This window comes from Oryx dammah, unplaced genomic scaffold (assembly GCF_014754425.2).
Source record: "Oryx dammah isolate SB20612 unplaced genomic scaffold, SCBI_Odam_1.1 HiC_scaffold_13, whole genome shotgun sequence".
NCBI lineage: Eukaryota > Metazoa > Chordata > Mammalia > Artiodactyla > Bovidae > Oryx > Oryx dammah.
This window is the reverse complement of record NW_024070197.1, coordinates 17,101,324-17,113,436: the sequence shown is the minus strand read 5'-3', so window position 1 is coordinate 17,113,436 and position 12,113 is coordinate 17,101,324. Positions and strand designations below refer to the sequence as shown.

General features: G+C 50.1%; 1 protein-coding gene across 1 annotated transcript; it reads right to left on the bottom strand.

Annotated features, from left to right (window-relative positions):
• Nucleotides 1-512: 512 nt before the first annotated feature.
• On the bottom strand, nt 513-5,101 carry PPP1R14A (protein phosphatase 1 regulatory inhibitor subunit 14A). Its single transcript, XM_040252888.1, has 4 exons — nt 4,654-5,101; nt 2,539-2,619; nt 1,924-1,956; nt 513-1,102 (listed from the first exon to the last, which is right to left on the bottom strand). The coding sequence occupies exons 1-4, from the start codon at nt 4,852-4,854 to the stop codon at nt 974-976; spliced, it is 444 nt and encodes a 147-aa protein (XP_040108822.1). The 5' UTR covers nt 4,855-5,101; the 3' UTR covers nt 513-973.
• Nucleotides 5,102-12,113: the final 7,012 nt, after the last annotated feature.

Sequence of the window (12,113 nt, the reverse complement as noted above, 5' to 3'; positions counted from 1 at the left end):
CCATCTGAGCCACCAGGGATGCCTCCTCAGCCCCAATGTTAATCCCGTCACCCACCAGTTCAGAGTCCTCAGATATGGGTACCCATTTCACACAAACTCCTACACATCCTTCAAAGCCCTGCCCAAGTGTCGGGAAGCACTCCTAGATTTCTTCACCACCCCAAGAACCGCTCCTCCCACTCCCTAGGCTCCCAAGTATCTTGAACTATTCAGCACACTTTGCTCTAATCTCCTGCCTGCAGGCTCTCCTTCCCCGCCACCTTGATGCCAGGGGCCATTTTCTGCTTATCTCTGTGGCCTCGATACCAATGGCAGTGCTAAGCATACAATTGTGGTGGTTTAGTCACTAAGTCGTGTTCGACTCTTACCACCCCATGGACTGTAGCCTGCCAGGCTCCTCTGTCCATGGAATTTCCCAGGCAAGAATACTGGAGTGGCTTGCCATTTCCTTCTCCAGGGGATCTTCCCGACCCAGGGATAAAAGCATCCAATGAATGTGCAATAAAATCTACGGAGAGGCTGAATGGTTTGTTCCGGGTACGCTGCAGTCACAACAGGCACATCGGTCCTGGGTCTCTGCTGTGGTGGTTCACGGGTGGTCCTCCCCACAGCACCCCCCTTCCACCACTGCCCACATACGGAGGCCCTGCTGCCTGGGGCTAGGCCAAGGCTGGAGGAGGCGAGGACAGGATGTGAGCCCCAGGGGTGGAAGGTCAGCAGGGCCTGTTCTCATGCTCTCTGGCTGAGGAACTGTTCTCCATCTGTCCGGGCCAGCTGCGGGGGCCGGGGGCCGAGGAGACGCAGCGGAGAGAGGGCTGTGGGGGGAGGCGCTCAGGGAAGCCCACAGTAACCAGGGAGAGGAAAAACAGGCACGCGGTGTTATTGTTACGGAACCATTAAATACGACTTATAAACAAGCCAGGACAGCGTTGGGTGGTGGGGAGACGGAGCAGGTCACGGAGGCCAGAGGGGGTCAGGGCGGCGCGGTCCGGGCTCGGTCCTGGCGGGGGCTCAGGCTGCCGTCGCCGGAGGGGCTGGGCTGACGGAGGCCTGGCTGCTTGTGGAGGCCTCGCAGCTTCGCCAGCAGCTCCTGGACGAAGTCCTGAGGACGGGGTGAGCATGCTGAGAACACGGGGAGGGGTAGGGGCACCCCTGGCCAGCCCAGCCCTTCTGACCCGGGACCCCTCTTTTTCCTGCCCTCTGGCCAGTTAGAGGGGACGGAGGTGGAGGTCAGGAGGGGCAGAGGCTCCAGATGGAGACAAACAGGCCGGAGGGAGAGGAAGAGACCAGAGGCAGGGAGAGAGACAGAAACCGAGAGCAGTGCAGAGAAAGGTGGGGAGAGAAACGAGGGGCTCGAGAAAGAAACAGAGCCACGGGGCGACATGGGGCTATTTCTCAGGCCAAGAGATTACCAGGAGGAGGGTCCCCAGGGGCCAAAGGCCTGAGCCGGCTCCAGGGCAGACAGACACACAGTGACGTTTGTCCCTCAGGCAGCCCAGAGCTGGTCAGAGAAACACGAATAGTTTTCCCTTTTAAAGCCGGGAAGGAAGTGGGAGGGGTTGGGCCTGGAAGGCTGGGGGGCCCCTGAGAGGTGGGGAAGGGAGCCCCAGGGTGCTGCAGGCAGGGATGGGGGAGAGAGGCAGAGACGGGATGGCGCAGCAGAGGCAGAAACAGGAGACAGCTGGGGGAGCGCCTCAGCAGGGGGAGATAATGGGGCCCCCGGCAGCAGATGGGGAGAGGGACAGGAGTGAGGAGGACAAAGGACACCACTGACATGAAGGGCCCTGGGAGAGGCAGGGCCCCCAGGGTCCCCTCTGCGGGTCCGGGCCCCCGCCAGCTTCCTCCCTCCTCCCCGGAGCCCACCCCCACCCCCACGGGTGCAGGGGACAGAACAGGGCCTAGAGTGGGGGACAGAAAACTCACCTCTGTGGGATTCGTGCACGACTTTAGGAGTCCCTAAACACCCCCCCACAGAAAAAAATAGTAAATGACCAACACCTACACCCCTCCAACCCAGCAAAGCCCCAAGGCACCAAGACAGATGGACGTCCAGGTGGACTTTCCACGTGGCTTCAAGGGAAGAAATAGGTCTGGGCATCTTAGAGAGCTACTGGGGGCTAGGGATGAGTCCAGACACTCAGCCCCCGACCAGCGTGGATCCAGAGAGGGTCAGAAGGTCACAAAGCATTTCCTCCCTCTAGAGCACGGGGGCCGGGAAAGTGGGGCACTGCATACGCTCTGCTGGGCTCAGACTCTCAGCTCTGCCCCTGCTGAGCTGTGTGACCCTGGGCAAGTGATTAGATGTCTCTGGGAGTCATTTTCCTCGAGTTGAAAATGGAGATAATAGTAGCGATAGTAGTGCAATGGAGATAACAGCCCTTTTTGAGGGTTTTGTGAAGATTAAATAAGTTACTAAGCTTAAAACCATTGAAACAGTGCCTGGCACTGAGGGAGCGCTCAATAAACCCACTACATATTGATTCGATTTTTAGGGAGATGCAGGGGAGGGGGCTAGGTGCGGCTTTCCTTTCCACCTACCTGGATTTTCCGGCTTCTCTCCTCTTCACTCTCTAATTCCAACAATTCATCGATGTTGACCTCATCGGGCATGTCTGCCTCCTGAGCAGAGAAGGAGGGGCAGTCAGGGTCCCTTCCCTCCCTCCCCTGTCTTTGTCCCAGGCTCCGGAGGAGCCCCAGCCGCCCCAGGGGCCAGCTGGCGGGTTCTGGAGCAATAATGTGGTAGTCAGGGACAGCACCGCCGAGGCGGGACATCTGGGTGTGGTGGGGTGGCGGGGGATGACAGATGGGTTGACAGAGGCCCCAGAGCCTGTACCAGCTCGGATCCTGGCCCCTGGGTCCCGGGAGTCTCGGACCTGGCACTGCACTCCTGCCTTGGCCCCGGTTCCCACAGTGGGAAGCAGGCCTGGTCGAGTCTTGGAATGTCAGATTCTGGGATTCTGGAGAGGGGCTGGCTCTGTCCTTTCAAGGAAAAGTTTAAGCACTAGGTGGAGGGGAGGGAAGCTGGCAGGCTAGAGCCTGCTAGGGATGGCCCCTAACCCCCTGGGGCCCTAGCTCAACCCTCAAGTCCCCAAGGTGGGTGGGTGGGATAAGTCACGAGCCCAATTTCGAGCGGCCAAGAGGGGGACCCTTGGGTGGCCTCTCGAGGCAAAGGGCCAAATGCAGGCTGGCTCAGTACCCCTGTGGGGGACAGATCCCAGCTGTCTGAGCAAAGAGATCCCAGAGGCTACAGTCTCTCCTCCTCCAGCAAAATCCGGCTGACTCCACTGTGGGCTTCGGGCCTGGGCAGTCGGGGGATGGTGTGTGGCGTGGAGTGTCTGTAAGTGTGTAAACCGCCTATGTGAGTCTCTGTGTTTGAGACCAGGGCCAACGGGAGGGTGCAGAGATGCGTCGTGTGTGTGTGATGTTCTCTGTGTCAGGGGTCTGTGGCCCTAAGGGTGGGGCTGGGTGACTCTGGCTTAGCTGTGTTTGTCTCACTGCAGCATAGGTCAATCAGTAAGTGACCACAGCTTGTGTCCCTGAGAGTCTGGTTAGCTGATGCCACCTACCACTAGCCACTGTCCATCAGTGTGAGCCCACATGTGTCTGAGGACAGAGGGGCCTCGGGTCACTGCAAGGGGCTGTGGCGTCTCCCAGCTTCGAGCTGTGCTGAGGACAGTATCTCATCCTCTGTGTGTGTGTGTGTGTGTGTGTGTGTGTGTGTACCTGTGACCATGCTCTGCAGCACGTGTGTGTTGTGCAAATGTGACTACAGACAGTGAAATGTCATGTCTGTCTGTAGCCCATGAGATAGCAGTGGAGGCTGTAGCATATGCCGTGTGTGTTCATGGGCAGATGCAGTTTCTGCCTTTGTGTGGCCGGAGGAGCCCATGGCTTACGCAGTTTACTGTCTGGGTGTAGCTATAATTTCTGTTATTTTATGTCTGTGCGTGGCTGCAGCATCTATCATTGCGCTTGCAAAGTGATTATCGTTTTTTTGCTTTTAGGAGATAATGGATGGTCGTTACTTGAATCACTGGGTGTCAGAGGTAGCTGTTGTAGCTTGCAGTGTCTGCGAGTTGCTACAGCTTTGCTGTACATGTGGACAGCCGTGACTAGAGTCCTTTTGTGTGGTATAGCCGTGTTGTGTCTGCATGTGGCCGTGGCCTGTGTTGGGGTGACTGGGAGAGCCTGTGGCAGTCACACAGGCTGATCTGTAAGCGCCCCCCTCTTGTGACCCGGGGAGGCCGTGTGGAGTTGTTGCTTCTGTCACTGTGTCTGCAAGTGGCCGCAGCGCGTCACTGAGCCTGTCCATGAATGCCAATGCTTCCTTTGCTGTATACTGTGGTTATATCTCCCCCAGACACCATGTCTATGTTTGGTTTTAAGACATCCCCCTTGCCCCCACCCTTTCTCCAAATAAGGTCACTCCAGCTCCCACATGCTAAAGCCGGGAGTTTGGACCCAAGTGTGTGTCTGTGTGCACAAGCAGAGGGTCATGGAAGGTAGACGGCGGGGCCCAGGAGTCCAGGAGGCTGCGTTCTCCCGTGCAAAGGAGGATGCATCAGGGTGCATCAGCGAGAACAAACAACCAGATTCCCCCTTCCCCTCCCCCGGGGTCTCCCCGTCATTGCCCCCCACCCCTCTCCGCCTCACCCTGCCGCGGTACAGCTCCTCCAAGCGCCCGTCGATCCACTTCTCCACGTCCAGCCGCCGCTGCAGCTCTCGCCGGTCGTACTTGACGGTGACGCGCGCGTGCCGCTTCTGCAGCCCCCCGGGGCTGCCCCCCGGCCCCCGGGCCCGCGATGGAGCCTGCAGCTTGCTCAGCACCCGCTTGCCCAGCCGCTGAGCTGCCATCGTGGTCCTGGCCCCGGCCCCGGCGCCGCGCTGTGCGCTTTCGCCGGGCGCCCAGGGGGACTCTTACGGGCCGGGGCGGGGCCGGCCGGGGGCGGGGGATCGGACTCGCAGGGGGGCCGGCCCCGCCCCGACCGCCCCGGGCCTCAGTTTCCCCGCCTGCAGCGCGAGGACTTGCCGCGGCGCCCTCGGGAAGCCCGCTGCTGTTCCTGGTTCAGGTATGGGCGGGGTCCGGGAGCCCCAGGCCCGGCAGAGTGGCTGGGGCTCCCAAGACCTGGATCCCCGGGGCGGGGCGGGGCGGGTACGGGGATGGGCTCTCGGGGACCCGGCCTGTCTTCGCCCCCTGGTGGTTGCCAGGGACAGTGAGGGAGGCCCTGTGCTACCTACTCTGTTTGCAAAGGAAGGTCAAGCCTTAGTACTCACGGTAGATCTTTTGACCCCTCTTTCATTTATTCAGTCACCCATGTATCCATTTGTTCATATTCGCTTTATTCAACAAATATTCTTTTGACATCATGTCATCTGAGCTGTTAGCCACCCCTCCCCGCCACCTCGCCGCCTTTCTTTCTCCCCTTCATATCAGTCTCCTTATGCCAGATAGCATCCAAGGGTTCTCTCCTCTTCCCGGTGATCACCAGGTTCCCCCTGCTCAACTTCCCTGGGCACCGAGGACAGGGCGGTGAACAAAACAGACAAGCCTAATCCTCATGCAGTCAACATTCCATGAGGTGGAGACAAGTAGTGACATAATAAGTAAGTATAGTATATTACACAGTTTGTTAGAATATGATTGGTTTATGGAGAAATATGGAGCAGAAAATGAGAAATGGAGGAGGGTGGAGTTTGCACTTTTAAAAAGGGTGACCAGAGAAATTTCTTACCTCACAAGTCTTCCCACCTTAATTGAAAGCACTTCAAAACTTAAATTTGGCAGGACTTTCCTGGTGGTCCAGTGGTTGAGAATCTGCCTGCCAATGAAAGGAACCCGAGTTTGATCTTTGGTCCAGGAAGATTCTACATGCCATGGGGCAACTAAGCCTGTGTGCTGCAACTGCTAAAACCCGCATGCCCTTAGAGGCTGTGCTCGGAAACAAGAGAAGCCACTGCAATGAGAAGCCCGGGCACCTCAGCGAGAGAGTAACCCCCACTTGCCGCAACGAGAGAAAAGCCCAGGAGCAGCAACGAAGACCCAGTGCAGCCATAAATAAATAAACAATTTTTTACAACCTTACATTTGGCCATGTCCTTCCCCATTCCTAGACAATGGTTCCTTAAATATGACACCAAAAGCAAAGCGACAAAAGAAAAAAATAAATAAATTGGACACCATCAAAATTTAAAACTTGTTTTAAAGAACTTCACGAAAGTGAAGAGACAACCCACAGAATGAGATAAAAAGTTGCAAATTATCTATTCGATAAGGTACTTGTATCTAAAATAAATAAAGAAGTCATGTAACTCAGTTATAAGATGACCCATTTTAAAAATAGACAAAGGACATGAATACACATTTCTAGAAAAAAGATATACTAGAGTCTATACCTGAAAAGATGATCAACATCATTAATATCAGGAAAATGTAAATCAAAACAACAATGAAATACCACTTCGTACTCAGTAGGATGGCTAGCATTTTTTTAATGGAAAATATCAAGTGCTGGCAAAAAGGTGGAGGAATCAGAACCCTGATACATTGATGGTGGGAATGTGTATGGTTCAGCCACTTTGGAAAACAGCCTGGCAGTTTCTTTTTTTTTAAGATTTATTAAAAAATAGAGATTTATTTATTTATTAATGGCTGCACTGGGTCTTCGTTGCAGCACACTGGCTTTCTCTAGCTGAGGTGACTGGGGGCTACTCTTGCTGTGGAGCAGGGGCTCTAGGCGTGGGCTTCAGTAGTGGCTTGCAGGCTTAGTTGCTCAGAGGCATGTAGGATCTTCCAGGACCAAGGGTCAAACCCGCGTCCCCTGCATTGGCAGGTGGATTCTTACCTGCTGGACCACCAGGGAAGCCCCTGGCAGTTCCTTAAAAAGTTAAACTTAGAGTTACCTTATGATCCAGTAATTCTATTCCTAGTGTACCAGAGAGTTGAGAACATATGTTCACACAAAAATCTGTACATGAATGTTCATAGCAGACAACAGGTGGGAAAAAACCCAGCCCATCAACTGATGAATGGATAAATAAAATTTGGAATATCCATATGATGGACTCTTATTTGGTAATAAAAAGAAATTAAGTACCTATATATGAACCTTGAAAACATGCTAAGGCAGAGAAGTGAAGTGAAAGTCACCCAGTAGTATCTGACTCTTTGTGACCCCATGGACTATACAGTCCATGGAATTCTCCAGGCCAGAATACTGGAGTGGGTAGCCTTTCCCTTCTCCAGGGGATTCTTCCCAACTGAGGGATCAAACCCAGGTATGTCTCCTACATTGCACGCGGATTCTTTACCAGCTGAGACACGAGGGAAGCCCAAGGTAGAGAAACCAGATACAAAAGGCCACATGTTGTATGATTCTATTTACAGGAAACGTTCAGGATAGGTAAATTCATAGAGACAGAAAATAGATTTATGGTTGCCTGTGGCTGAGAGGACTGGAGGAAGGAGAGCGACTGCTAAAGAGTAAGGGGCTTCTTTTGAGGACGATGAAATTTTCTAAAATTGAACGTGATGATAGTTGCACAACTCTATGAATATACTAAAACCCATTGAATTGCACACATTGAAAGGGTACATTGTACACTGTGTGAGTTGTAGCTCAATAAAGCTGAGATATCTTGAAAAACCAAACAAAACTGTCCATAGCTCCCCATTGTTGTGGGACAATCAAAGCTCTGCCAAACAGTCCTACCCCAGCTCCTTTGCATTAGCTGTTCCTCCATCATGAAAACTCTTCCCTAGAATGATGTCAGCAATCCTATCTTATATTGCAACTCCCATGCCCCATACCTGGCTGTATGTTTTATCCATAATGCTCACTGCCTTTTAACCTAGTATATAATTTACTTATTTTATTTACTGTCTTTTTCCCAGCTAGTGGTATACCAAAGGGAGGGAAACAGGAATGGTCCAACTTGGGCATAGGAAAAAAGGGGATGCACGGTCTGTACAGAAGTTTTTAAGGTTTATTTAAGATTTATTTATGTATTTTTGGCTATGCTGGGCTTTCTCTAGTTGCAGCAAGCAGGGGCTACTCTCTAGTTGTGGTGCACAAGCTTCTGATTGCAGTGGTTTCTCTTGTTGCTCTAGAGCAACTGGCTCAGTAGTTGCAGGGCACGGGCTTAGTTGTCCGACAGCATGTGAGAACTTCCTGGACCAGGGATTGAACCCATGTCCCCTGCACTGGCAGGCAAATTCTTTACCACAAGCCAACCCTGTAGAGAATTTTAAAATAATAATAAAACTGATCAAAAGTTGAAGATGTGGTACATGTTTATGATGGAATATTACTCAGCCATTAAAAAGAATAAAATAATGCCATTTGTAGCAACATGGGTGGACCTATAGATTGTCATACTGAGTGAAGTAAGTCAGACAGAGAAGGAGAAATACCATACAACATCCCCTATATGTGAAATCTAAAAAGAAACGATACAAATGAACTTATAAAACAGAAAGAGACTCAGATTTAGAAAACGAACTTATTGTTGTGGGTTAGGGGGTGAGGAAGGGATAGTTGGGGACTTTAGGAAGGTCATGTTCACACTGCTATATTTAAAATGGATAACTAACAAGGACCACAGCACATGGAACTCTGCTCAGTGTTATGTGCCAGACTGAATGGGAGGGGATTTGTGGGGAGAATGGATTAATGTGTATGTACAGCTGAGTTCCTTTGCTGTTCACCTGAAACTACCACAGCATTGTTAATCAGCTATAATGCAATAAAAAATAAAAAGTTTAAAGTCTGGGGAAAAAAAAATTGGCCAAGTTTATATTATGCCATGCACTGACAAATTCTAAACAGTATCAGTGATAAAAGAATCATTCCGCCCCTAGGAAAAAAATTGTTTGGAGGTCTACTGACTGAACAATTAATGCAATACTGTTGAATTTGTTTTTTAAAACTGTTGACTTTTAATAATATATTGGTAAGTTTCAAATTAGATATTTTTATTACTCTTATCCTTTAGCAAATATTGTATGTGTATTAGTTTTTTATTGCTCTGAATAAATTACCACAAATTCTGCGGCTTAAAACAACACCTGGTGGCTCAGTGGTAAACAATCTGCCTGCCAATGCAGGAGACATGGTTCGATTCCTGGTCTGGGAAGATCCCAGGTGCCGCAGAGCAGCTAAGCCCATGCACCACAACTACTGAGCATGAGCCCTAGAGCCTGGGAGCCACAGCTACTGAGCCCATATGCTGCAGCTACTGAAGCCCGTACGCCCTAGAGCCCGTGCTCTGCAGAAAGGGAGGCCACCGCAGTGAGAATCCCGTGCCCCGCAAGTAGTGCATAGCCCCCAGTCACCTCAGCTACAGAAGACCCCACGCAGCAATGAAGACCCAGTGCAGCCACAGATAAATAAAACAAGCAAGCAACAAAAAACACTTGTTTATTATCCCATGGTTTCAGTTATGGCTTAGCTGGGCCTTCTCTCTCCAGGGCCTCATCAGGCAGCAACCCAGGGGTCAGCCAGTGCTGCCATCTCATCAGAGACTCCACTGAGAAAAGATGCGTTTCCATCTATTTGAGGCTGTGGGGATGCAGTCTTCATTTTTTAGCTGGCTATCAGTGGGAATGGCCCTCGACTCCCAGAGGCCACCTATAACCCCTTACCATGCGGTCTTCTCCATCAATCCTCTCACAATGTGGCAACTTCTTTCTTTCAGAGCCAGCCATGGACAGTCTCTCAGTCCATGGAGACAGTCTTACATAATGTAACATAAACCTCCTTTGCCATAGTCTATTGGTTAGAAGCCAAGTCCCAGGTCCTGCTCACACCTAAGTGGAGGGGATTATAGGGGGCTGTTTGCAACAATAGTCTAAAGGAAAGTTAATATGGAGAACTCTCATGTATACTGTTGACCTCTGACATATATAGACTGAGCTATGTGTGCTCATTTTGAAAATAAGTTCGTAACAATTTGGAATCATTTGGCCTTGTATCAGGCACAGTTTGAGTCTCCAATTTCTGTGATTCTATATAGTCTTGCATTTAAATACATTAGAAATTTAAAGGATAGCACAATGATTGTAAAGATGGAGAAACTATTGTCATTCTACATGTTCTTTTGGAGTTTTTGTGTTTAAAAATTCAAAAGAGAGTGAATCAGGGTATGAATTGTAAGACATAATATTTTTATTTGATAAGTACAAACTTTCATTCATACATAAAATATTTTACTGAATTTGAGTAATATCTTTAAAAGGGAAATTTATTAAATTTTGATTATTAATTTTAAAATTAAAGAACAAATAAAATAATGATACTTACATGATTATTACTGAAAATAATTTGATAAAGTGGAGGAGGTATAAACAATTATTCACCCCAGGGGCTGTTACAGAACTGAATGTAGGTTCATTGGCCTGCCATACAGCAAAGCTTCCCTGGTGGCTCAGGTTAAAGCAACTGCCTCCAATGCAGGAGACCCAGGTTCGATCCCTGGGTCGGGAAGATCCCCTGGAGAAGGAAATGGCAACCCACTCCAGTATTCTTGCCTGGAGAATCCCATGGACAGAGAATCCCGGTAGGCTACAGTCCACGGGGTCACAAAGAGTCGGACACGACTGAGTGACTTCACTTTCACTTTCACAGCAAAGCTAATTTACTGACACTGGGTTGTGGTAAAGAAAAGTGCAGCATTTATTTGCAGGACAGCAAGCAAGGAGAGGCTTCCCAGGTGGCTCAGTGGTAAGGAATCTGCCCTCCAATGCAGGAGACACAGGTTCAATCCCTGGGTCAGGAAGATCCCCTGGAGAAGGAAATGGCAACCCACTCTAGTATTCCTGCCTGGGAAATCCCACGGACAGAGGAGGCTGGAGGGCTACAGTCCATGGGGTGGAAAAGAATCGGACATGACTGAGCATGCATGCACGCATGCAGGGAGAAGGGGCAGCTCAAAAGATGGATCTCGCTGAAGGGTTTCAGGGAGGGAGTTTTAAAGGTAACATTTGGGGTAAAGGTTTTAGCTCACAGACTTTCTTCTGATTGGTTGGTGGTGAGGTAACTGGGTGATGTTTCAGGAATCTTAATCATCAACCTTCTGGTTCCAGCCAGTCTGGGGTCTACATGCCTGTGGTCAGCATTTAGTCACTGTCCTCCACCTGGGTGGGGGTCTTAGTTTCTGCAAACAAAACTTAAAGATATGCGTCAGATTGTTACGTATATCCCTTGAGGAGGAACTAGGACTCTGTTTTATCAGTGAACTGTTGCTTCTTGCCTGTTTCCTTTGTTTCCATTCCCTTACTTCCCTAATTAGTAACTTTTGAGTTGACTCTTTGGAACTCAAGGAAGGCCTAAGAGACCAAAGCTTTCTTCTACAAACAAGAAACAGGGTCCTGCTCAGTTTCAGTTCCCTTTTTCTTTGATACTCTTCAATCCTGAAGGGCACAGGGGCAGGACAAGAAAGGGAATAAAGTTTTGGATAAAGAGGCAGGGGAACTCAGAATTAGGGGGCTCAGTCTCAGATATGCTAGTTACATGACTGTTCTCAATAGTAGAAAGTGAGTTCCAACAGGTCAGACATTTTGCTTTGTTCACTGTGGTATCTTCTCCAGCGTTTACAAGAGTACCTGGCTCATAGTGGGTGCTCAAAGAAAGTATGAATGAATGAACAGGCCTGTGTCTCCTCTCCAGCCTCACCTCCCACCACAGTCCTCTCAGTCCTCCAGCATAAACCTGGGTTTAGTGGAATGTGGTGGGGATACTGGGTTCAAGTGCTTAAGAGATCTTGGGCCTCACATTCAGACTCTTGGCCTTGAGTCCCAGGGCCTCACTGCAAGATTAAAGAAGATGGCGGGCATAAAACTTTAATTGTTTAAGGTAAACACCACTTAGTTAACCCAGTTAAGACTCTTGAGATACTATTATGTCAGGAGGGAAGCCAAGTAGTGGGTGTGGCCCTGGCTTCTGTAACACACTGACATCTTCTTTGCTTCAGGACTTTTGCACTTGCTGTTTGCTTAGAATGTTTGTCCATCAGCTCTTCTTATCCTCCAGGGTTCATATCTAAATCACCTCCTCCACTGTTAGTTTCCATCCTAGCCCCCAGTTTATTTCCTTCATAGCACTGTTACGGGCTTTTAA

What these genes read in the sequence shown, in the direction of transcription:
- PPP1R14A (XM_040252888.1), bottom strand. Translation starts at nt 4,854, where the DNA reads ATGGCAGCTCAGCGGCTGGGCAAGCGGGTGCTGAGCAAGCTGCAGGCT. An exon ending in AGGAGCTGTACCGCGGCAGG is followed by an intron (nt 2,620 to 4,653) that starts GTGAGGCGGAGA and finishes TTCTCTGCTCAG; the next exon opens with GAGGCAGACATGCCCGATGA. An exon ending in CGTGCACGAATCCCACAGAG is followed by an intron (nt 1,103 to 1,923) that starts GTGAGTTTTCTG and finishes CCCCGTCCTCAG; the next exon opens with GACTTCGTCCAGGAGCTGCT.